Here is a 25,846-nt window from a genome sequence, read left to right as displayed (position 1 = left end):
AGAGAAAAAGCTGTTTTTACACATACAGTAGCAGCCCATCCTTGCCTACAGTTATTTAAAGATGAACAACAAGAGCACTACAATCACGATTATTTTAGAAAACAGACACAAAGAGGACACACATGATTTGCTTGGTGGAGCCATTATTAATTTGAATGAACCTACCCGTAAAGACTGACATCAACCCAGCATAAGACAAAGCCAAAAAGAGCCCAAGATCTAACGTTCATCTCCTTTTTTCAAGTTCCCTTTCTTTTCCCGTCATCTTTAACATTTTTTCACCCATATGTCTCTGGATTCTTCACTGTGTTAATGGGGTGGCCACAAAGTATCTTTGACATAACCATTTTGCTTATATGGTGTGTAAAAGGTCTCATTATTTTACTTTTCAATCCAAACTCAAAGATGCAACAAGAAATATATAAAAGAACAAAGCAGTATCTCTTGAAAGCAGTAATGTTAAAACATAAGCAGGCCATTTGACGTATCTTGTCTGTTCAGTACCTAAAAATCATGACCCTTTGTGTCCCCTTCCTAGCTACTGTATGGTTGTGTTCCTGTCCCCGTGAATTAATGTAATTAAAGTATTCTTAACTGAATGACAGTGAAGCAGCTGATGATATCAGTGAAATAAGTGGTTGAGCAACAAGGAATGTTTTAGGCATCAAATAAAGAATGATGTTTTTTTAGAAAATGCGAAGACTCAAGAATGTTTTGATGGGAACTGGAGGTTCAAGAGACCACAAAGAAAATGCATTAATAATGTTTTAGAATGGCCAATAGCAAGGATTTGTGCCAGTCAACACCAAAATAAAGAGTGAACTATTCAGAATGTCACTTATTCTCCAAGTAGTGCTGAAGAATTTTCCTTTTTGCTAATCAGATAATATTTATGTCACACAACAGGCTGTGGGATTTATAAATTAAGGGTTGGAATTACAAGATTCAGTCAGGATAGACACAGATTGGTTCATTTTCATGGCTAATTGTTCTGCAGTGGTCTAGGTTAATCCATAACTCCTTCCAGCTATGAAATTCACTGAACTGTAAAAGCAACCAGTTGCCGTTACAGTTTTTGCTTTTTACACAGCGCTGGTGACTCATAGTATGTGTCAGCTCATCCTCTGACTGCCATATGCCCACATATGAGACTGCTTCCTCTTGTTCAAGCTCATGCAGATCTACGGGCATCCATCATGAAGTATACTGCTCTGCTGTTTTCCTGTCACAGATTTAAAAAATAATAATTTCTGAAAACAGTGTTGAGACTCAGCTCCATTAACAGGTGTCTACCTACCAGATTCCATTTTGGAACATCGTCATACATGATGCCTGTCAATTTCATAAAACCTAATGCATGATGGCTAGCCAATGACTAATGTCCTGCAACACACTGAGAGTGTGTGTTGATTCCTGAAAATGGGGCTGAATCCTATTACTGTGGTACATTTAAAATATATGAAGCTATGGCTCTGTTCGCATCTCCACTGTATATTAGTTTTTTTTATCTCTTAAAGGTTAAGATCCATTCACTAAAGTATTCCCAGAGGTAGTTCCTAGGCATGCAGAGCTTTGTAGGGTGAAAGCATACAGTACTGTACTTACATCACATAGTTAACATTTTAATTTGTGTCCTGAGTCTATTTCACGATACGGTAACTGTTTTGCAAATTATGTTGCATGGTAACATGGTTGAATTAATGAAAGGGGATGTAAATGCAAAGTATGAAATTAATGGGTGGAATAAGGAAGCCTTCAAAGCAAGTGGATTTATCAAAATGGGTACAGTATCTTATAATTCCATAGTCAAGTCTTAAGAACATTCATGAGGAATCCCCTATCTCTTAGACAAGTAAATTCCATTACTGTATGTTCCTGAAATATAAATATAATTTCTAACTGACTGCAGTGAATAGAAAATTCCAGTATGGCCAAAAATACATTTGTACCTTTGTGTATGTGACTATAAACTAAGGATTCATCTATGTTATCGACCTAAGACTTACAAAGAGGCAATGACAAATTATTTTAAGATCTGCTTCATATAAGATATTTCTTTATTAAAAACCCTGTCTGCCAATTATCATGTTGAAATCCTATCAATGTGATTATTCATGTTTGAAATTGTGCTAGATCTGCCTGTGACTTGTTTTTACATAAGATACATATAAATATAAATTTGTAGTTTCTCTAAAAATGAACATCTTCATTCTTTAAAATGTATAAATTTATTCTTGTAATATTAGAAATTATGTAAAGATAGATAAAAACTTAAAATGTATTACTTGTTCTTTAGTTCCCATCACCAGAGTGGGACACAGTGACTCCTGAAGCCAAAGATCTGATTAATAAGATGTTAACGATCAACCCTGCTAAACGAATCACAGCATCAGAAGCACTGAAACACCCATGGATCTGCGTAAGTCAACATACAATGAACATTTTCAATATGAAGTATTATTTTTGAACATTCATTTTATTCAATGGTTTTAAATATATTTGTACTAAAGACATAAAATATTTGTTGAAGTTGGTTTCCAAGGAATTAAAAACTACGAATGCAGATGAGTAAATTATGGATATTGTAAATCATTGATCAGTTGACCAAGTTTATTTCCTTTCCAGCAACGATCTACTGTGGCTTCTATGATGCACAGGCAGGAGACTGTGGAATGCCTGAAGAAGTTCAATGCCAGAAGAAAACTGAAGGTATGATTACGTTTTACTGAAACCGTAAATATGAGAAACTATGAACCTATATTAGTAAAATATTAAAAGGGAAAACAAACTCTGCATTCCTGTAACAGGAATTACAGCACTGTATTTGCAAATTATTAAATATAATCACAAACCTTTATTTCTGTGTATTGAAGGGGCTATAGCACTTTAATAAAAAATATTTTAAATGTATGTAGTTTTTCCTTTTAATATTAGAATGTTAAGCATTATAACATAAATGAGAGTGTTATAATAAAAGTATAATTGTACTGTTGTTTTAGGGAGCAATCCTTACAACTATGCTTGCCACAAGAAACTTCTCAGGTATGTTTTTGCAGTTCTCTATTCTTCTGAAGTTGTGTACACGCTAATGAGACTTGACTGCTCTGTTATGTTTGAAACAGTTACACAAACAAAACCATGTTTTAAGTCTGACTAAATTCACAGCAATGTTTTTTTTTTGCTCCAAAATTCAAAAGAATGTTTTTCCTGTTTAAAATAGTTCAGGAGTTTTTGTTATGAAATCTTAATACTTTAGTATTGAAAAAAGTTAAAAAGAAAGTCATTACAAAGGGTTTTTTTCCCAAACTATAGGGAAGTAGAACAATATTAGAACAGGGCTGTCAAACAAATTCCTGAATTCTGTTTGTTCCACCTGAGCTCTCTGTTACATTGTTATTATGACGTGCATTTGTCAGGAATTAGCTGTAAAGTGCCTTAAAAATCCTTTATACAGTATGTCTAATATAAAAATAAAATAATCATGTTCATTTTCAGTTGACTACTCAGATTGGAAACTGAGACACCCCTGACATAGAAAGAGACAACATGGTGTAGCAAGAGTTGCTTGATTTGTGATCGAAATTTCTTCTGTTTTCTCTTAGATAACTCTGTAGGCAGATGTACAGTACTGTAATTATGTGCACAGTGGATGATAAACTTTTAACATTTTCCCTCTAATGTTTGTCCTCACATTTAGAGTGACTTTCCTTCTCTTTATGTTGTCGTGTTGATATCATGGACATTAATGAAGACTAATGTATTTAATCTCTGGTGAACAGTTCAACAGAGCCCATTTGTAAATTATTGGACATGAAAATAATGTTCTACTTAGAGCAGGCTTGACTTGCTTCCACTTCATCATTGCTTTTCTGCTTGAATAACGAAATCTTAGCCTTCAATAGTAGCATATACTGTAAATATAGTAGTTTTAAGCCTTTGGTCTTTTTTTTTTTTTTACAAGTTACAAGCTTGAGAACCACAATGTATGATCAGATTTCCCCTGTAGCAAGTCTAACAGTAATAATAAACTCATTTATACTGATCGATTGTCTGGCACTTCTGATAGCCCTGTTCATTGTTTTTTTTCCATATCACTTCATAGTGTGTGTGTTTCTGCTGTGGATGTGATGGTTCTCAGATCCCTTTTGAGTGTGTGATTAACCAGAGCAGGGACAACGCTGCTCAACACAAACTCCCTCTGCCCTGTCTTCTTATCGCTCATCTCCATTACTAAATAAACTAAAGTGTGGCACATCGGGGGTGCTTCTAAAACAGCTGAGTTCCTCTGCACTTATCGTCTAGCCTGAAAGAATCTATTTGACACTATGGAGGCATTTAAACCCTGCTGCTGCTGTATGGTTGTTTTTTAATAGCAGTGTGGACAACACATACAGACCAAACTAACCAAAAATCTAGACTCATCTGTGGAGCTGTTACTAAACTCTTTTAGTCCCGTATTATGTTTATAACGTCGTTTACCAGTCTTCCTTTTCTCTTCAGTTCTGAGTGGCAAGAGTAGATTTCCTCCAGTCTCTCTTTTAACCTGACGCCTTTTCTTCAGGCTCTCTGTCTGCCTGTCCTGGACTCTGTACCCCAGACGAAGCACAGGGTTAAGAAGCTCTTCCTGCTTCATACTTTCCAGCTGACCTTTGCTCTTTCTGCTGCTGTTAGCTGAGAAGTGAGGATTGTGAGACTCGTAGACCCAGCAACTCTAAGTTGTCTCTTTTCCTCACGGTGTCACACCTTTTTGCAAGGAGATCGCAGTGGTGATTTTTAAGTCAAATCTCGCATTTAATGAGAATCCCACTGGCCGGGTGTCTCTTACCTTGTAAAGATTGATGCAGAGTTCATAAGAAGTAAGACAAAAAGTTCTGTGTTCTTAAGCAGTAGCTTGAACAATGTGCTTATTATGTTCTTTAAAACATAAAAACCTGAATAAATTATTGAAAAAGTACATTGAAAATATTTAAGAATAAAAAAATGTACAAGATAATGAAAGTTTTTTAGTTTGAGATAACCTTAAAAAGACAAATTATTGATTATATGAATTCTGTTGTAAAATGAAGTGCTGTGTTTCTGTTTTTACTTCAGTATTCTTCTCTTTGTAATAATATGCTCTCTATTTTGGAATGAATCACTCACAAAGAGTAGGTTAAGTTTCATTTGTCACATATACTGTATGAGTACGATTTTGAATATTGTTTTCTGTTATAAAGAGATACAGTATGTACTGGTGAATATACTGTACAACTCCTGTCTTGTGATTTTGCTGCAAAGTGAGGACCACTGTTATCTTAACTTGCCTTACTGTAGCCATATGTGACATTTCTTCAGGAGTCCATGCAAGTCTGATCATTTCTGCATATGCAGAGGCTTGGTGTGAAAGCTCTTTCATTCAACATTCTATTCTCAGGACAAGCTGATTTAAGTATATAAAAGGTACTGTACCTATTGGTTGCTTTGCAAACGCCGATGAGGACATTGTATCATTGTCACAAGACAAAACAAACACTCCTACAGTTTTAGCAAATGTTTGTGCTTCTAACTGGGATTATTGTCAGTTTATCCCTAATGTATTTAATCTCTTCCTGACCTAGACAGTCATAATTTGCAGCTGGGTGGGAAATTTAAGTATTGCTTGAACCCCTCATGAGATCACTCATTTCCCAACTCTGTTTCATTCAGAAGCACATTCAGAAACTGCCTTGGACACAAACTGCGAATGTGTTCTTTCGTGTCAGACAGTCCTATCTTGAACCCTTGGCATTTCCTGTTTTCTAAACAGCTCTTTTTTCTCCACAGTTCACCATACTGTACCTATTAACATATTGATTACGTTTTAGGACAAAAAGCCGTCAGATTTGTCTGCCAAAAGGAACAGGTTGAGATGTTGGCAGTACTGACGGACCTCATCCTTTAATTAGATTAACAATATGCCACCTGCACAACCCCTGATTTGTATAAAGACCATATTAAACTGCAAACATAATTTGTCCCGTCTAATGCTGCATGAATTTGGCAACAAAAGCTAGTAAATGCTGAGTGCACCAGTTACATCTATGTGCAAAATCTGATCAGTGAAATTCACACAGGGTTTGTTGGAACAGATCCATAATGTTCATCTAAAATTTAAGAACATACTGTATATTCAGAATCTATTTCAGTCACAGACTACTCCCTGTTAGAGTCCTTTTTCCAAAAACCTTGACATTCCTCTATCTCTATCAATTCTCAACCAAACAACAGATTGGTGGGGTCCTTCTCCTTGGAAGAAATAATAAAAGAACTGTCTTTCATGTAGAGAGAAAATATCCCCTGGAATTTATGGGTTCCAGGTCAGATATTATAAAAATTATTTTCCCATCTGTCCCCTATTTTGATATCTATATTTCTGAATTCATTTAAGTCTCAGACTCTTCTTCCTAAACTTTACAAACCTCTTTAGGTTTCCTGTTAAAAAGGATACAGAACCTCTAAAGTGTAGATCTTATCATCCAGTATCTCTGCTTAATTTTGATCTAATGGTTTTGGTGAAAGCTCTTGCTCACTAACTTTTAATTTGCCTTTCCTTTGTTGTTTCCTCAGACCAGGCAGGAAGTATTTGTCTTTCTTTAAACAATTTCAGTATTTTATACTGTTTATCCCTTATACTGTATACTGGCATACAGTATATATATTTCATTTTGATTCATAGTAGTTTGCTGTATTTTGTCTGTACTTTAGTAAAAGCTCTGTGGAGGTACCTAAGCTGATTACACATTTAGCCAATGTGACTTGAAAAAAGTCAGACTGTTGCAATATTGCAGAGTTCTTGTCTGATTGGTAAGTTTGTAATATGATTAAGGTAATACCCAATTGTGTAAGTAAATTTGGTAAATCCTGCACGTGATCATTAACATTACAATATTAGGTATGTCTGACTTACCGTTTCTTGCCCCAAATTTGATGGTCACTTTTCTGGACAACAGAATTGTCTTTTTTAATTAAGAACAATAACACTGAGGTGTTTCTTACTACTGAATTTTATTTTTGTTGTCATTCCATCATTTTTTTCCAAGCTAAAGTATTAAAAACAAAAAAAAAAACAAATTACAGTATATTTATATTGTTTCCTTTTTTTCTTTCCTCCCTTTTTGGAATTTGTTACCTATGAGGTAAGGTTTATTGCCCAGATAGGGACATGTTTTGCATCCCCCAGAAATCTCTGCCTGAATAATTGAGAAACCTTCCTGCTTGCTTTACAAATCCCTGTTTTACTAAAACTGCATTATGTCCACAACATAGTGCCTTGAGGGTCTCCTGTCCACCTGTGTTATCTTTGGCTGACAATAAATACTCAAGCACGGTGACAGTAGCTTTCATTTGTATTCCTAGTATTGTCAAATTGCTGCTGCTCTCTCTTTGGGGCAGGTGTTTTACTTTTTGCCTGCATGCTGCGGGATGGAATTTGAAGTGTCAAATTACAGATCTCGAAAAGGCATTGCTTTTTAATCTTAATCACACATTATAAGTATGCAAATATGTCTTCTGGATTTGTTTGTGTCCATGAGGACCTACGGGCGTTTCTCTTTCTAAATAACCAAGATTTACTCAAAGAATGTATGGTGTCATGAAGAGGAATGTTTTTTCTTCGAATTTCTCTAAATCTTATAAATTTTTTAAACAAAAATAATTGTGTGATTAATGAGAAAATTAAAGCTGTTTATGGAAACATAACTATCCTACTATGTTTTTAATTCTAGAATTTGCCTCTCAAATTCTCGCAAAAAGTATTACACCTTTTCTGCAGCAAACCTAATCTCTAATGCATGGTTGTTTGTTTTTTCACTTGCCATGCACTAAATATCCCCTTTGAATTGCCTTCACAGCAGTGAAAAGTTTGATGAACAAAAAGCCAGATGGTGTGAAGGTAGGTTTGACCTCATCACCTTTGTTTTGACTTTCCTTTACAAACCTTTCACGCTCGTTATTGCAGGACGTGGCACAACAATTTAAATACTCATAACTGGAATGATGTTTTCAGGGCGTGGAGTACTACTCTCGTCTCCTTTACTTACAGTGGTAGCTGTAAAAACTGGAACTTGTTTTAATTTAGTACTGTACACACAGCTGATGGTTAGATTTGGATTCTCTATGTGAATACTGTATATCACTGAATAATGCCCCGTAATGATTCAATGCATTATATTCAGTTCGGATTTATAGTTAAATGTAGTTTGAAAATCTTTATTTATGTAGGCTAGCTACTTTTGTGATAAATGTGTGGCACTTGAAATCGAAACTAAACTTACTATTTATGTTTGTTGCCTTAGCTTGAGTTAACAATTGCTGGGTCAAAAAAGCTCTTTAGCGGTATGAGTCAGTGTAGCGTCTCAGGATACAAATGCTTCCAAAAATGAGTTAGCTTTTCCTTGGACGTGACCTGTGGAAACAAACTGGAGTCTCATGGCAAGCTGCAGCTGTAAAGGATGCGTAGAGGTCAGCTGGAGAAATGTGGTGTGAGTTGTAGTTTCCCTAACCTCTCCAGAGGGACCAATTTGTCTGCTGGTTTTCATTTTGATGGAGTTCTAAATCTCCTGTGGTAACTGATGACTTTAATTGATCTGCTTGCTTGTTTAGGCTTTCGGTGAACTTGTTTCCAAATTCATTCCTCAGTTTCCAAATAACTCTGATTTCAAGGGTACTGCTTCCAACAGCTTCAGCCTACAAAACGCAAAGCAGCCTCTCCATTAAGCTTATACAGTACCTACAGTAGCTCTAGCTAGGTACTGTAAGCAGATTTTGATGAACGGACACAGGTGGAACTGAAAATGTATCAGATGCTTACTCTGTGAGATTTATTTGTCTCCTGCACGTCAAGTTGGTGGTTACCTGTCGGGTAGCACACATGAGTGAGGATAGTCCTGAAACTTGGTAGTGTAATTGATACCAACAGAAGAATAGATACCAGTTATACTGTATATCCTATGCAACTTTTAAGTTGAAAGCAAATTTAAAAAATATGCCCCAACTCGAAAACTGCAAGCAATTAGCATGTGATTGAAAGCAATGGCTGGAGCAAAAACCAGAAGACATAGTGGTCCCTCCTGGACAGGGCATAAGAACAAGTCTTGGAAAGTACAGTATATGGTTGAAAGTCAAATTTAAGATGGAAGGCAAAAAGCTACCCATAGATACCGGAGGCTGGTGTAAAACGAATCAAAATGGTGGATCAGCAATACTTTCTTGCTTAGAAAATCAAGTTGTAAATAAAATAGAACATTGATCATTTTCTTTTCTCCTTTAACATTGAATTACAGGTAAGTTTGAAGTCATAATTTTTCTCCATTATTGCAGAATGTTAGCAAACGTATATAAAAGTGTATTTTATGTACTGTATAAGATGTATGAAGTATTATTTTTCAGGTATCACTTATCAGTGGGTAGGATGTTTAGGCGCAAAATCCCACTTACAGGTTTGCGTTCCATTTTTAAAAAAGATGGACCACCAGAGGAAAAGGTTGTACACATGCAAATAAAGGCTGCACAATTTGTGTGCTCTCTCTGCTGTTGAATTGATACAGGTTCCCTGAACTTTGGGATTTTACATGCACCCTGAAAACGGCCAGAGCCAATAACCTTGGAAACCTGAAGCTATAACCTCAACCTCTTCTTTTCCTTGTTTATTAAAGTTGTTAATAATCGTGTCAGTAAGCCTTCATTGAGCCAATGAGTCTTTGTGGTGCTGGGCAGCTTGCTCTCCTATTGCAATTGCTTCAGTAGCATATTGAAAGTAAGATAAATGTGCAACTACTTTCAATATGTTATTCATACGCAGGTCCCTTCATCAACTTCTAAGTGCATAGCCTTGTATGTTGGTGTTTCCTATATAGACATGGTTTCAGAAGGAATTAACCTAACAATATTTGCAGGCTACAAATCTGGAAATATTTCAGTTACATATTCTGTTTTGGGTAGTTACGCATTGCAGCATAGAAATTCCTGGGACTGCTGTCCCACATTAAATAATTGACAATGCCCTACTTTTACCAACAAATCCATTTTGCTTTCGTTTGCACTTTGACACTCAACGTTGTCTAGAATGAAAACAACACAAGAGGTTGGAGACACTATGCTTAAAAACAGAGGTGGAAGCTGTCATTGACAGCACTCTTTTCCCAAGGCTTTTTCTGGTGAATTGCTGGGTAATAATTGAACCTAACAGATGAAATAAAGACATGGTCAGGGATGTGGGGTTGTTTTAATCTACCTTCGCTGCTCTAGCTGTTTTGAGTAATTACAGTTTAGTATGTAGTTAATTTATCTACAGCAGTTTGGTTTCTTTTACTTTTGCACTCATGTATGATGAAAACCTTAATGAGCATGTCTAGTGAACTTACATAAAATGGCTGCCTTTCACATCTTTTGAAAGCAATTCTGGGTTACTTAATAGTTTTAAAACCTGCAGTGAGTACTTAGAATTTTCACATTTTGAATGATGTACTGTAGTCGAGCATTTGTGTAAGTGCTCTAAAATGGGTAACTGAATATTCTCCCTGACTTCAGTTTTATTATGAATCTCCCAAGTTCTTGGTACTGTATGCTGATATACTGTAAGTGGATGTCACCAATATGGGCAGTCCTAAGCCTTAAGTCTTAAGTAGATACAATAAGCATACAGTACATACATTTAGTCATTGCTAAATATTTCCATGCCCACTATTGTGTGATACATTATACATAATTTATGATAGTTGCATTGGATTTATTCCCTATTTCCCTTACAAACACGTTGGTGCAGAAATATGAGTGGTTTCAGTTTTTAATCGGGTCAAATCTGTCTTCTTTCCTTTCTCTCTGGTTGTTCAATTCAGAAAAGGAAGTCCACCTCAAGTATTCAAACAATGGTGAGGATTTTGCTCGAAAAGATTGCACCCTCACCCTGCAGCCCCCCAAACGTGTCCTGAAAGAAGGAACTGCTATAGGAAATGCACTGCTTAATATTGTTTGTTTCGGGGATATATTAGGTGGATGGGTTAAGACAACTAGATACAGTAGCACATTACATGGTATTTCTTTTTCTATTGTGCCATAAATGGATTTCAGAATTTAAGGATTTGGGAAAGAATAGTCCTTACTTTAAACGAGAAGCTTACTTTCATTTAAAGACAAATAGCATGTCTGATTTCGAAGTCAGTGTGTACTAAAAAAATATTGGGCATTCTATGACAAACATATGTATACTGTAAATCCATGAGCTCAATGATACTGTATGTCAATAGACTATTTTGATATTTGAGGTATCTTCCTGTTTGTTTGGAAATCACTTTGCATTGACATATCGAAAGACTGATGGATTCTTTTAGAGATTTTTCAACTAGTTCATTGGCGAGATGTATTGTTCCAATATCTTTATCAGTTACAGATTACTCTGTTTTCTTTTTTGCACATTGCTCCTATGAGTTGCATTCATAACCTGAAGCTTACCTCCATGTCTAAAAGTGGTCATTGTGAAATAAATATATTTCATTCAGATAGAATTGAAAGATTCTGATTGTAGCAAACCACATTGTTTTAATGTTTTTAAAACATGATTTGGTAAGGTAAATGTTGAATGTTTAATATATATTTAATAATTTAACATCTGTGGATGAGATGTCAAAATAGGGAGAAAAGAAATTTGTTCTATGCAGTAACTCAAACTATGCATTCATTTGCACATGTTTATGACCACATTCAAAATATATTTTTTTTGCTCCACTTAGTTTCCAGAGCGTGTTAGAGTGTATGAACTTACTGTAGCTCCTAGCATCCTGTCAGTAGTGACACTGGAGGTGTGAAAATGTCATCCAGCCCATAGTCTTGGGGAATCACTGAGTCTTATTGTTTCCAAAGCCTTATTACACAATTTCACACAAAAAGCTGTTTAGTTTGTCAAAATCAGATCTTGTTGCAGCCGTTTTCTAAACAGTGATTCATAAATTCCTAGAAATCACACAGAGCATTAACTGTCTAGTACAGCACTACCAAGATACAAATTAAAGAAGTCAATGAGAATTTTCTGTATTTTGTTTTAGTTTTTATGTGTTTTTTAAAAGAAAAACCAACAGCAGCTTAAGTCATTTTTTGAAATTGCTGATGATCATACAATATAATGTGTCCACGTTTGAAAAAGAATTTTTTGTAATAAACAGATCTCGTTGAGCGATATATGGTCATAATTTATGTTCCAAGGCACTCTTTCAAGAGTCAGCATTTCAGATCTCTGGTTTCAGTTTTTCAATTCCATGCTCATTTCCAAGGTTAACATTTTACCACTGGAAAACCTGACATGGTCGTATCATTTAAGGACTGCTGTGTTGAAAAGATGATGCTATAGATATTAATGTTTTTTTCCTATAGAAATCCTACAGAGTCCTTGTAGGGGACTTGAATTGTTGTTCGTTTCAAAGTCTAAGGCTTCTCTGTTTCTACTTTTTGTTTTTTTACACACCTGCAGATTAACAACAAAACCAACGTAGTAACCAGTCCTAAAGAACCTATACCTACTCCAGCTCTGGTACATCTGGACTCTAACTTTCTCCTTTCTTAAGTCCCCACCGATTCTCCTTGCTTTTGTCTGATCTGCTTTTAGATTTTTATTTTGCATTTTTCTTTGATCGTGGATTTTTTTTCCCACTCATTTCTAAGTTGTCCTTTTTTGTGGAGGGCTCCATTGTGAATCAGTATACCGACCTTAGACATACACTGCTTGTTGGAGTTGCTAGTGATAGATGTACTGTAGTTAAAAGCTTGCATGCTTTGGTTCAGTTCATGGACTTGTCCTGTGCTTTTTGTATCACCATTAGCTCTTGTGATGCCAAGGAGAGATCATGTTTAACCAGCTCTTAAGTGCCATAATAGCAAAATGGTATAGCAAAGAGCTAACATTGGTGTGGTACAGTCAATGAAAATAGACCTTATTCAGATTCTCACATTTACAGGCTACAAGTCATTCCTTGTATTAACAGATTTTGTCATACTTACCAGACCTAGAATGATTTTCATATCTTCTTTCCAACTTAACCTATTTAGCATTACCTTCTTTGTTTGCATATGGTTTTTCCAGAAAACGTGTTCTACAACGCACATGTGATAATCTTGCTTAAATGTGTACTGTTGATATTTTCCCAGGGGAGTCATATCAAATGTTATGAAAAGAAATTCATATACTGTCAATGGAGTTTTTTTTGGAAACTCCAAAACAATATTAATAATAACAATAAATTTTGCAGTTGGTATTCCACACTAAGCTTACTACTTTCTAATACCTTTGTAAATATGTTTTAGTGTGTGTTTGTCAGGACCAGAAGGAGAATTTTAAATTGATTCAAATACTGCTTAATCCAAAGTATAGCCGTCTCTATACTGTATGTACAGAATCGAAACCACATAGCAAATACTGAATACGTCAAGAACACTTTTTATTACTGTCCTTTTTATACAACATTAGTGGTTCAATCTAAATTTTTAAGTTGTGCTGAGACTGTAGGAAACAGATTGAAAGTTTCTGATCGATTCAGGGAAATATAGAATTCCTACCAACGAAAATGGGTTTCATGTACAGTTTCTGTACCATGGCATCAACAGATCATTTAATGATTAAGTTATGAAGTTATGAAGATTTAAACCTAGAAACAGTCATTAAAATTGCAGTTAAGGTTAATTCATTTATATTTAAGTACAAACTTTAGAAAACATTCGAAATCGTAAATTTCTGCACCGTGGATGGGTAGGAGATGAGTGTGCTTGAACTGGGGCACAGTTGTGTTCTGTATTCAGACTGCTATAATACAGTAAGTCTTCAGAATGTGTGCTCATCTTGAATAAGGTCTATTGCATGCTCTGGCTGCCAACAATAGAACTTGTCCTGTAGAAAGTAAAAGCTAAATGTGGCATACAGCCACCCCCAGCACTGCTGTGTGACTTTTGCTTCAGCATCATTTTCGTTTTCACTTTCTTTTCTTTGCTGCTCTCAACACTGTATTGACCATGAGAGAAAATTCTGTCTTTTTATCTTCTTCTTCTTGCTCAGGAGCCTCAAACCACAGTAATCCACAACCCAGCTGATGGAAATAAGGTATTCGGACAAGCACTTTCATGGGATGTCAGAAGTGCATGTTGGTTTTAACAAGCGGCATTTAGGAAATTCTGTGATATTATTGGCTGCAAATAATAGTTTTAAACATCTCTTCTGCGTCTGTTTCCTTGCTCTGCTATTTTCATCATGTCACGGTGATGAACGATTTGTTTTTCATAAAATATTTTTGGGGGTACATTTTTAAAGAAGTGTTGCATTGTACAGCACTATTTTGGTGAAGATAAATTTACTTTATGCATGATTTTGTGTCCTTTGTTCTTGTTTGTTCTTGCCTTACTGTGTCTTTTGGGATTTTATGAAGTGTCACTGAGCACATTTTGTCATTTTCTTTTTTTTTAATGGATCAAAATGTAAATGAAAGAGTTTGTTGATAATGTATTAGTTGTTAACTTGGCAGTCAAACTAGTTGAATGTACAAGTAACTTGTTACGGTATATACTGTACGTAGATTTTTGCAAAGAAATTATTGCACACTGCAATTAAGGCAGAAGTTCAGTCCAGAAGCATAGCATTTCAAACTACAGGTTATATTTGTTTAGTTTATTCTCTAGATTAGAATACGGGTAATTAAAAAGGTCACTTAGAATCCTCATTAAATTTAAGTATAATGCATCAGAATATCCAACAAATTCTTATTTTCAGACAACATGGCTCCATACTCTCTGTTAATATCAAATCTTGTTCCAGGTAGTCAGCCTTGTTTCAGAATATGTGCTGAAATGAAATGATTTCACATATTTGTGAGTCACACATTTTATAGGCGATGGGCCAAACAGATCCTACCGGTGTAAATAATGCCTTTCTGTTTTGCATTTTTAAGGTTGTGGTTGGCTTTTATGTTTTTATTGTGTCTACATTGGGTGTGCGCAGGGTTGATCTTGATTAATAACTTCCATGATCTTGTTTCTGTGCATGGAAGAGAAGATGGGAAGGATTTTAATAATTTGTGTGAGCTTTGCATGTGTTGTTTGTGTTCTCTGTGCTTTTTTTTTCTTTGCACAGAATATAAACCGCACAAGTGCTGTGTAATAAATTGTGCGTGGTGTGAGAGACACAAGACATTTATTTAGCCATGAATTTAGCTTCATCTTCAGTGCATGCCATATTTCAAAATAAACAAAATCACACAAATTGCTGCAAGTGTAGTTGATGCGGAGTTAATACGCATTACTAAGGCAGACATCCAGAGTTAAAACTTGTCAAGTTTTGTTTTACTGAATCGACAGCCACTGAGAGCACAGAACAACACTGAGCACCATGTTTATCCAGCTTAAGGCATGATATTTTTACTTATATATACTTATATAATACTTATTATAACATTTGGCACTTTATACCTTTCGTGTGGTAACTTTACACATGTTATGGAGCTAATTTTCTCCATAAGGAATAAAGAAAATAGCCTATTCCCTATATGGAACAAATTAGATCCATAATGTGAGGGATAGCTGTACTTAATAAATTCACATTTCATGTATATGGTGACATGGTATCTACTATATACAGTAGAGCGAGAATGAAGCTTTGTTTTCTCACATTTCATCTAGTTTACAGCATGTATCAAAAGACAGTCTTGCAGGGGCTAGTTTGTAGCAGTACCATTCATTAAAGAAGCCTGATACAGTATGCCAATATTTTGAGAACCACTACAAAGTCTGTGTCAACATGTAATTACAGTATAATGTGATGAACCATGTACAGTACATGCTTTGGTTCAACAGATTTATTGGAGAGATTAACAGTCAGATGAAGAGGGCTGGCAAAAGGGAAGACAAGTACTTTGACCCCAAATACTCCCCCAGAACTCCCTCAGTGTACAGAAAGAAGCTCAGCCCTGTTAATGCCCCCAGACAGAAGTGGGGACACTACAGAGAGACCTTTGTGTGCACAGGAGAGACTCCCCTACCTTAGAGCTCATCGGCACACACAAGATCTCTCACACCCCATTGTGGCTGCTGCGTGATTGGTGCTTGCCCATAAAAACAGACTGCAGCAGCCACCCCTCTTCATACAGTACGTGTCCGTACGGCCTCACATACAGATACAAGGAAATAGAAATGACAGGACTTACAAAAAGTTTTTGGGTTTTGTGACCATTATAGTACTACTCTATATACTGTACATGCATGTTGACAGACCAAAGTAGCCTTGCATTTTTAGTTTCTGCCACTGTGTTTAAGGCATTATTTATGATTTTTACCTTGGCAAACAGCTTGTTTACATCCTTCTTTTCTGAAATGGATGTATACTGTATGTCTTCCTGTGGTGTAGTTACTCGCGTGTTCAGTTTTTCTGATAAACAATAAACATGGTCAGTTTTTCTGTAAACCAGCATGTCATTATGTGTGTGTGTTTTTTTACAGGAGTCTACTGAGAGCACCAACACCACTATTGAAGATGAAGATGTGAAAGGTATGGGCTTTCATAATTGACCAAGAAGGCCATGTGATTTCTAAGAAGGTTATTGGCAGAATTAGTGTTACCCTTTTTGGGGAACTTGAGTTAATTTGAGGACCGGGCAAATTTAATTTGAAGAGCACAGCAAATGAGTGCGAGAAACTGTGTCCTTTTAACAACCCACTATTGCATTTTTTTTCTCTAAATATCCCATATATTTAATTTAGGTTGTTAAGATCCATTTAATTTAAAGTAGTGCCTTTATTTATGCATCACTTTGTTTATAGATGTCTCATTTCATTCCAGGAAATCTCTCTAAATAATTTGGATAAACCTAGTCTTGCATAGTGCATTGAGAATTAAAGAACACTACCATGGATTTTGCTTTGTGTTTACTGCGTCCTGTATTAATTGTGTCTTCTTTTGTTAATGCATGCCTTTACTCACATCTTCATTAATTCATCTTTTCGACCCTTTTGTCATGTTTTTGCTTTTTTTTCTGTGCAGATCCTAACAATTATTTTTCCCTAAAACTGCATGCTCTCTTCCAATGCATTTTGTGCTTTTTTCTGCCCCTAGTATAGGTTTCTTAGTTTGTTCCTTTTTTTGCTTTAAAAGCTTTTTTTGCCTATGTTACAGGCTTGTGCTATGTTTCTTTTCCAAGTTTACATAAATTTCATGTTGTTTTGCTTATATATTTTTAAAGTCACTTGCTGCCCATCGTCAAATTATGATTTCTAGTCTATTTAATTGTAGCTTTTATTAAATTGGATTTTGTCTTCTTTGTTGTTAAAAAATGAAAAGGCAAATGTTGAAACATTTGGTGCTTGTTTAAATGGCTTTCTCACATTTTAATTATGGATAACAGTGTTGTCAAGTTATTGTAGAATTTGTTGTGCTTCCAGCATGACATTGTTTGCCGATAACTGTTTTACAGTTTACTTTGTGGTGAATGGATGGTCCATCTTTTATTTTGGTATCTGTTTTTGACATGTTAGAAGGGACGAATTAACTGTACCAGGTCTCATCTTTTCTGTGAATTTCTCTTTAAACTCCTAGCAAAGCGAAAAGAAGAAGAACAATGTATTATCCTTGTTTTGCTTTCTCATTTTTGTTCTTAGATTTAAAAAACATTATATTCTACAAAAATGCAGACGTTTACTTAAAAAAAAACCTTTACGTTTTCCACAGAGGCTTGTGCCCAACACATATTTTTCATTTTCTATGTGTAAAAAAAGTTTCAGTCATGTTGCTAGCATTATGATTGCAAGTATAAATATTTGTAAATTGTGTTTGAAAAACAACAAAAAACTGAATTGATTCTCTTGCTTGGAACTGAAATGTATTCGACAATCTTTGGGTGTGTAGTGCTGTGTGACAATAGAAGTGCCAAAGTTTTTCATGATACAGTCCCACTTTTCCTGGAGACAGGAGCATATAATTGATATACTGTACAGTACTATGATCTGGTAACTGACCGAGGACAGATTTTGCACATGTATAAAACATGTGTTTTCCCATAAGGGAATCTCTATACATTCCTAGATAAGTCATTAGAGCCTTTCCTGCACTTAAAGACATTAGGATCAAATGGTATCACGTGCCATCACAGGGCAGATACTGCACCAAAATAACGGAATCACTGGTTGAAGGAAATATCTTAAAACTCTTTTGGCGTTATATAAAGCCTTTTACAAAGCCTGTAGTTTTGTGGCACTTTTGTTTGAAGTCACTGGAATCAATAGGAATTTCCAATTTACTGTATGTTTTACTCTCTGGTTTATATTTGTACAGTATGTTATACTGTATCTTTCCTCAAAAACTAATTTGTATCACTTTTCCTGTAAAAGAGTTCTCTAGAAAGTGCCAAAAGGATGGATTCAATGTGAGTGTGTATAAACCACATGAGGGGTTGGTCAAAAAAGCAAATATGCCAAAAATAAAACATTTTCCAGGGCAATTCCCTGCAGCATTCGAAGAGATGCCACTTCTCATGTTCTTAGTCCCATTCATTCCCTTCGTTTTCTTCATTGCCTCGGACGCCCGCGACACCGGAAACAAAACTTTCGTCTCGAATGCATCATCGTCCACCCCTTCATTTTCTTTTTCTGGCCTTCTTTTTTTTTTTAAATCAATTTTCCATTCTCACATCCGTGAGTCATCTAACCACCGCAATCATCTCCTCCTCTATCCTCCTCCTCCCCCAACTCTTGCAGCCTGGTCCCCGGACTTTACACCGGAGTGGTCCCGTTCTGTTCACTCATCCTTCTCTTCCTCTTCCACCACTTCATCCTGTTGGTACTCGTCCTCGCTCTGGCCCAGCGGCCACGCCTGCTGCCAAGGCGTCCTGAAGGTGCTGGTCGCCCTCTACTTCCTCACCTTCGTTTGTTCATTTGTTGTGTTTCTTTCCGTCAATTCTGCAGCCAAGTGCAAGGAAAGTGCAAACTCAAAGAGTCAGTCACATGAGTCTGAGCCCACCCAGTCGTCAAGCTCCTCAGTTCAGTGTAAGTCCAGGGGGAGACCCTCCCTTCCCGCTGTGTGCCCTCAGTCCTGTGGAGGGGTAAAGTAGTTGGGAAATTACTTAGTTCTGTAGTAACACCCCTATCCCCTATGTCCTCTGCCCTCAGTGTCTATAATTCCTTCAATCGGCGGACTGTTCTGCCAAGTTGCCAGCTCTGAAGGAGTAGGACTGAATTGAGAATCAAGGGTGTTTTTATTTGCCACCTATATTGGTTACACATTTTCTATTGAAGTATTTATAACAGCGGAGTGCCCTCCATTTTGTTTGCCCTTCCGCATTTTTAGAGAGCTGGATTTCTCAGTCTGTTTCTGTGGCTGCTACTCTGGCTCTGGAGCTGCTGCTTGAGAAAGTGTCGCCATCTTGGCCATCGTGTTGGTAGTAATCTGCAAGCTTGCTTCAACACAGCCTGTTCCCATTTGAGTCAGTTTTAAACAGAAGTCTTCCAAGTCAAAGTGTGACTTGTAATGTTATCTACAAGTTAATTTGAGAGAAAAAAAAGTATAGACAAAGTACTCTAAGTGGAAACATTCCACTGTAATGATTGTATGCACCATTAGTATATTCGTGTATAAGTATTAGTATATATTAGTATATGTTTTTTAATTTATCATGGAAACACTAATTTTTCCTTACCTAAATAAAATGTTCATATCACTCCTGACTATCATTATAATTTTAATAATGTTTATATGTTGGTACCGTCAGTTGTTTTTTGAGTGGTGTAAGATTTTTTCCGTTATCATTGCAATGTTTATCTGATCTATTCTTGCCATCTGTTCCCTGGACAAGGCTTTTGTCAGGAATTCCAGGCATGTTCCTAATGGATTTTTGGCACTAAAGAATAAAAAAGCTGGTCGATGTCCACTTGTGGCCAATTTGAATGTACATAAAAAAATAAAAATGCCTTTCATCTGGGGCAGTCCTGGCTGGAGCTGGAGTTGGCAAATAGCATGATAGTGATTGTCTGCTACAAATGCATCTATAAACCAAGATGATAATGGAATTGTTTCGTAATATAACAGTTGGAATTGGGATTGTATTTGCATTAGCTTTACACAGAAGAGCTATTATGTGGCCCCGAACTTATTTAGTTTTGTTTTAGTCATCAGAAAATCCTAGGACCAGATAATACTGTATTTCACTTGCCTGTAAAAGTATTATGGTAAAGACCTGAACCTACATGGATTAGTTTGTCCTGCAAATGGAAAAAAAATGTGAATCACAATACTCCACAAAAAAACTCTTCTTCTTGTAATGCTATTACACTTGACTATGATTATGAAACATTATGTCCCTGCATCTTTCCTTTCCACCATGCTTTACATCACTGATCCACCTAGTAGGTTAAGGTGTGATCATGCCAACTTTAGATGCATGAACTGTGCATGTTCAAACACTGAAATCTCACAAAAATCTACGTGGAGCAGAAAATTACTTTGTTGGTTTTGACCAGATACAATTTGAAAAGAGGTGGTGAGGTTATTTTTATTTATTGTTTTCCCTCTGTACTGTATTTGGATGCTACAAGTGAAACACACTCAGTCTGATTTATGGTCCCTAACCTGGTTCTGTTCCTCCTCCTTCAAGATGCATGTGCAAAGTTAGTCCTTTTATGGTTCTGAACCCTCCATATTTGCTTTGTTTGAAATATGCTCCTTCACAGTATACTGGTACTGTACAGTATGTCCTATTGCCATAATGTATATTGTGACTTTCTGGTCCCCAACGTCTATGTACAGTACAATTTATTGGATCACCTGGATTTTGTCTTTGTGCATTGTCCTTTACCTGTAGGTAAATTGCAATTAAGTTTTAATTATATTTACAGTTAATTTTACGTGTGTGTATTTTTTCCTTAAATATCCTTTATTGTGCCATTGTACCTAGATTCGGTGGTAACAGTCAAACTTTCCTGCCAAAGATTCCTCTTGATTTCATTGTAAAGGAAGGGCATTCTTCTACATGGGAGTGCCAATATTTGAATGGTATCAAGATATTTACAATGACTAAATTATCATGTCTGTAATGCGTTGCAGTCAAAATGGCACTTAGAAATCACCATCGTTCTTCAGGCGTTAAGCGCAGAGGAATGTGGGGAAAAATGAGAATGATCTTGTTTAGCCACAGGCAGCTGTTTGTCAGGGAAAGCCAAGTTGTGTGGATGAGAACTGGTTGGCAACAGAGAAGGCTTCAGAACTACTCAGGACGACTCAGCGGTGGGGGTGTTCGACAGATAACAGACATACTTTCTCCTCATATCATCAAAGAGTTAAACTGAAGTACTGTATACTGAGCTTTATGTAGCTGTGAATTATCTCTTGGAAGCTAATATGTGAAGATAACAAAAGCAAGAGGCAGAGAAAATGTGTAAAGTAGGCAAAGGAAATAAATTTTAAGAAATCCTAGTAATTGTTTTTGACAAGTGCTGCAAAGCTTTGATTTCCGGATTTGGAAAGTTAGACTAGTCTGTATAACAGGGTACAGAAGAGGTCATGGAACATTTTTTTACTAATGATGCTAAACAGATGTTTTCCAGTTGTAATAATCCAGAGACTGAGCCATTAAATCAGCAGAACGATTGTGTATCACTCATTGTAGAGAGGCAGGGCCGCAAAATAGGACACTAAATTTTCCGTATATACTGTACATGATGTCACTGTAACAATGACAAATAGTGTGAGTTGTAAAAAAACACATAATTACTGTATTTGCACAAAAATATACTCCACATCACTTTTGTTCCACATAGTTTTATATTAAGGCGATACCGGTTCTTGTACTGTATGTATGCATTTAGTTTGTTTACATTTATGAGTATTTCTAAATAATTGTTACTCTCAGTTTTCTTCTCTTAATAAGAATTGGCATTAGTATGGATCCGCAGCTTTTGGCTTTGTAGAAAGAATGCCCTTTTACAGTATGTTCTTTTACATTTTATCATGTACAGTATTACTAAAATGAAATTGAAAATAGTTTCACTGAGAATGCAAGAGCTTTTGCTGCTCTCAGTGAAACTATTTTCAAGAGGTATCATGTTTTTATTGTTCAATTTAGTTTTGGTGTCAGTTGAATTAAGTATATTTTCTGCTTTATCAAACAGCATTTTAGTTGTGAGGTAAAATAGGCGAATCTTGTTTTTTTTTTGTAAATGTGTTTGGTGGTGGGGAGCAAGTATCTTTAACAGCTTGACTGGAAGATAGCCAGCTGGACTTAAATGATGTCTAGGTTTCTAGAGTGAGATTTTGTTTCATGTAGTCATCATTTCTGAACTTGACCTTCATTAGTATGAAGAGGACAGTAATTCATGTGGATAGTTTCTGAGTCATAAAAGTGATGCATTATTCAGGTGGAAAACACTTTGATGAAAATGTTTATCACCACATCCATTCGGCAGTAATCTGTAGCAACTCAGCCAGGATTGAAAAGCATTTGAAAAGTCTGGTTTTGTATCTTGGATGAATTTATGTGTAGAGTTCAGGAATTGAGACTTTATAGTAGTCAGGATAAAGCAGATGTCTTTTTTCTGCACTGTTGTAAGTCATTTCATATTTTCAACCACAGGTAAATGCCTGGGTAGCTATATCTCTTATATACAGTAAGTTATTCTGCTTTTAGCAATTTGGGTTTGTAATTACATGAATGAATACTGTCCATAGGCTGAAGCAAATATGCTAATAATAAAATAAATAATAAGACTACTAATACACTCCAAAATATGGAAAACTGCACTGTGACAAATAAATATGGATTTGAAGTATTTCATGATAGTATACTGAGCATCAAAAGAAACTTATCACAGTGTTTATGCATGTATGTTTTTAGAACAATTACTATTGTAGGTACTATCGTAGGTATTGGATGAAATGCTGTTTGCATAATTTTATATAAATCATTCAGGACTGACCATTTGACATTACAGTGACTTTGACTGTTGTAGACATTCTAGACATTGTTTTGTTGGAGGTTGCACTAACTCACAATCTCAGTCAGGTGGATTTGTCAGCAATGGAGCCAAGTCTATTTGAGTGATGAATCAGGGATATCAGCGACTGCAGAATCCTAAGCTAGCTGTGTAGAGTACTAATCATAATTTTAATTAGGCAGTGACAGTCCATCTGTTGAGTAGCTTGGTGGCCTTGCAGCTCATAGGTCCAGGGTTCAGTTCTGGACTGTACGTTCACGTTCCCCTTGTGGTCTGCATTGGTTTTCTCTAGGTCTGTGTTTCCGTCGCACTTCCAGAACACATTCTGTTTAGGATACCTGGTGTGTTTACACTGTCCTGTTTGTCCTGAAATGGGCTCACATCCCATTCAGGATGTTGTCCTGCCTTTACATTGTGATTCCAGGATAGGCTTCAGGCTTCTGCAGCCCTCATCAGGAATAAGCCGCTTTCTGGTGATAGAATTGATCTGTTGATATATGATATAATAATGCATATAGAGACTGTGATCTATCTGTAGAAAATGTATGCAGGTAATGTTCCATGCAACCGCATGGTGGCATGAGGTTAATAAGGCATTCAGAGTCCTTGCATATACTGTACAATATCTATATTTCCAGCTAAGAGATAACACTTATTGAATGTTTTGTGAGATATGGTAAACTGCTGGTAAAGATTCTACTGCAGGAGAAACTACAGGAGCTGCTGTTAAGAACTGGGAATTACAGAAAGGGTAGTTACAGCACAGAAAATTCTTATGTTGTTTAAACATCCTCTGGCTGTACAACTGTAGTTTGCACATCGACAACATTAGAGATCAATGTCATGCCCTAGTTCTTAACATCTTAGACAGAAATGTAAGAGCCAAACATCAGCATCAGCCAGTATCAAAATCACATTAATGGTTGGGCAGATGCTTTACAAATTGAATAGGTTTTGTATGCAATATCTTGGTCAGTGTGCGTGATTAGGATCGATAATTCGGCCCAAACTTCACTTTACTTTTTGTTCTCGGAATCTTGAAAAAAATAATATCACAGTCACACCTTAACAGACAAAGCCAAAGTTTAGTATATGAAGAATACTGTGAGTCAAGGTTTTGGTTTCTAAGAGGTGGCACTGTGCATGAGTACGTAAATATGGATTTTTTAAAAGGTTTGTGTTCCTACTGTATTTGTTTTAAAGTATACTCTTTGATAATTTGTATGAGATTTTGTCAGCATACTTATCCCGTCTTTTAAAGTGGGAGTAATAAAATGCCCTTGTTGGTTAGAATTTACTCCCCTGCTTTATTAGTTCAGTTAAACAAAAAAGAAACGAGAATTTCTTTCACGTGCTTTACCATTCAAGACCTTCTTTCACTGTCTGTTTTGACCAGATAGGATTAAGTAGTTTGTTATTATCACTACTGATGTCTTGTTACCTCTGTGTTTCAGCTCGTAAACAGGAGATTATCAAAGTTACTGAGCAGCTGATTGAAGCTATTAACAGTGGTGACTTCGAAGCATACACGTGAGTGAATCTGTGCTGTGCTACAGTACATTAGTCCATCTCTGTGATTTCTGTTTTAATTTTTTTATGTGATATGTAAGTTACACTGAAACGTTTTTTTGCTACTTTTAAATCTTACATATGAAACACCATCCATCTCATAGTGACAAACAGCAGTACCTTTTTGATTTTTGCCTTTGCAGAAAGATCTGTGATCCAGGCCTGACATCATTTGAGCCAGAAGCCTTAGGCAACCTGGTCGAAGGAACTGATTTCCACAGGTTCTACTTTGAAAATGGTGAGATCGAGACCTTGAAAATTCACAGTATATTTTCTGATGTGTTGCTCTTAATTTTCAAAATAATCAAATTGTTACAGATCTAGTACATGCGATATTACAGAGAGTTTTATTATTGTTTTAAAATACTGTACTGTAGAATGATTTCTGCGTCTATTCTCTTGGGTGACTTTCGTTTGCTTCCAAAAAGTCTGAGTCACGCCATGTGGCTCACATCAGAGGTGTAGAAAATGCACAAGGAGAATCAGGATTTCTTTCCACTTATTTTAATGCTGCTTTTTTTCTTATCCAGCTCTGTCCAAGAGCAACAAACCGATCCACACCATCATCCTCAACCCACACGTGCATCTGATCGGGGAAGACGCGGCCTGCATAGCGTACATCCGGCTGACCCAGTACATGGATGGCGGCAGCATGCCCAAGACCATGCAGTCTGAGGAGACCCGCGTGTGGCACCGCAGGGATGGCAAATGGCAGAACATCCACTTCCATCGTTCGGGCTCCCCCACCGTGCCCGTCAAGTAAGGCGGCAACAAAATACGGATCGTTTTTTTTTTTCAAAGCAGATGTCGTCACAAAGATTTGCTTTCGACTCGAAATACTTGTCTTTCGTTCCACTGTTTCGCCGAGAAAGGTCAGAATTTGCTCTGGTGTGGTTTAAGCGATGTGTCACCAATTTGGTCATCAGCAGAGCCAAGGTCATAGTGATCATGCTGGATGAGAGAGCTGTCCAATATAGACAGATATGGGATGAAAAATGAGGGTATATAAAAGAAACTCCACAGCATTATAACTGCAGCACTTCACATTTAGCTGCAGAAAATGATAGGGCAGTTTTTTTAATTAGTTCCAAGCTTTGAACTGTGAAAAAAATAATTACATTTACTGCTTACTGTATGTCTGATCTGCCGTGTAAATGCTTAAGCAGTTGCGAAGAAAAATCAGTTTTGTTACTGAATAAAAACAAAGAACAATCCACAATATCCCTCTACGCTTACCACCCAAAATATCGGGACTCCTCAGGCAAGTGAATACGCTATCTCAGCAACAGGCATTGCAGTGTTGACTTGAAATGCAGAT

At 36.4% G+C, this 25,846-nt stretch overlaps 1 protein-coding gene across 13 annotated transcripts in view; it reads left to right on the top strand.

Moving 5' to 3' along the window:
• The window catches only part of camk2d2 (calcium/calmodulin-dependent protein kinase (CaM kinase) II delta 2), a 103,932-nt gene that overhangs the window by 76,094 nt on the left and 1,992 nt on the right, over window positions 1-25,846 (top strand). For 2 of the 13 annotated variants that reach the window (XM_015345674.2, XM_006629935.3), the window contains exons 10-19: window positions 2,297-2,419; window positions 2,626-2,709; window positions 3,000-3,042; window positions 7,869-7,909; window positions 12,479-12,538; window positions 14,054-14,098; window positions 16,483-16,531; window positions 24,414-24,489; window positions 24,672-24,766; window positions 25,059-25,287. In XM_015345674.2, the coding sequence (XP_015201160.1) occupies window positions 2,297-2,419; window positions 2,626-2,709; window positions 3,000-3,042; window positions 7,869-7,909; window positions 12,479-12,538; window positions 14,054-14,098; window positions 16,483-16,531; window positions 24,414-24,489; window positions 24,672-24,766; window positions 25,059-25,287 (845 nt within the window). Of the gene's footprint in view, window positions 1-2,296; window positions 2,420-2,625; window positions 2,710-2,999; window positions 3,043-7,868; window positions 7,910-12,478; window positions 12,539-14,053; window positions 14,099-16,482; window positions 16,532-24,413; window positions 24,490-24,671; window positions 24,767-25,058; window positions 25,292-25,846 lie in introns of those variants that run through there. The other 11 variants (XM_069191962.1, XM_015345675.2, XM_015345677.2 and 8 more) reach the window with 6 other exon arrangements.

The sequence above is a fragment of the Lepisosteus oculatus genome, chromosome 1, assembly GCF_040954835.1.
Source record: "Lepisosteus oculatus isolate fLepOcu1 chromosome 1, fLepOcu1.hap2, whole genome shotgun sequence".
Taxonomy (NCBI): domain Eukaryota; kingdom Metazoa; phylum Chordata; class Actinopteri; order Semionotiformes; family Lepisosteidae; genus Lepisosteus; species Lepisosteus oculatus.
This window is presented reverse-complemented; position numbering and strand designations above follow the sequence as displayed.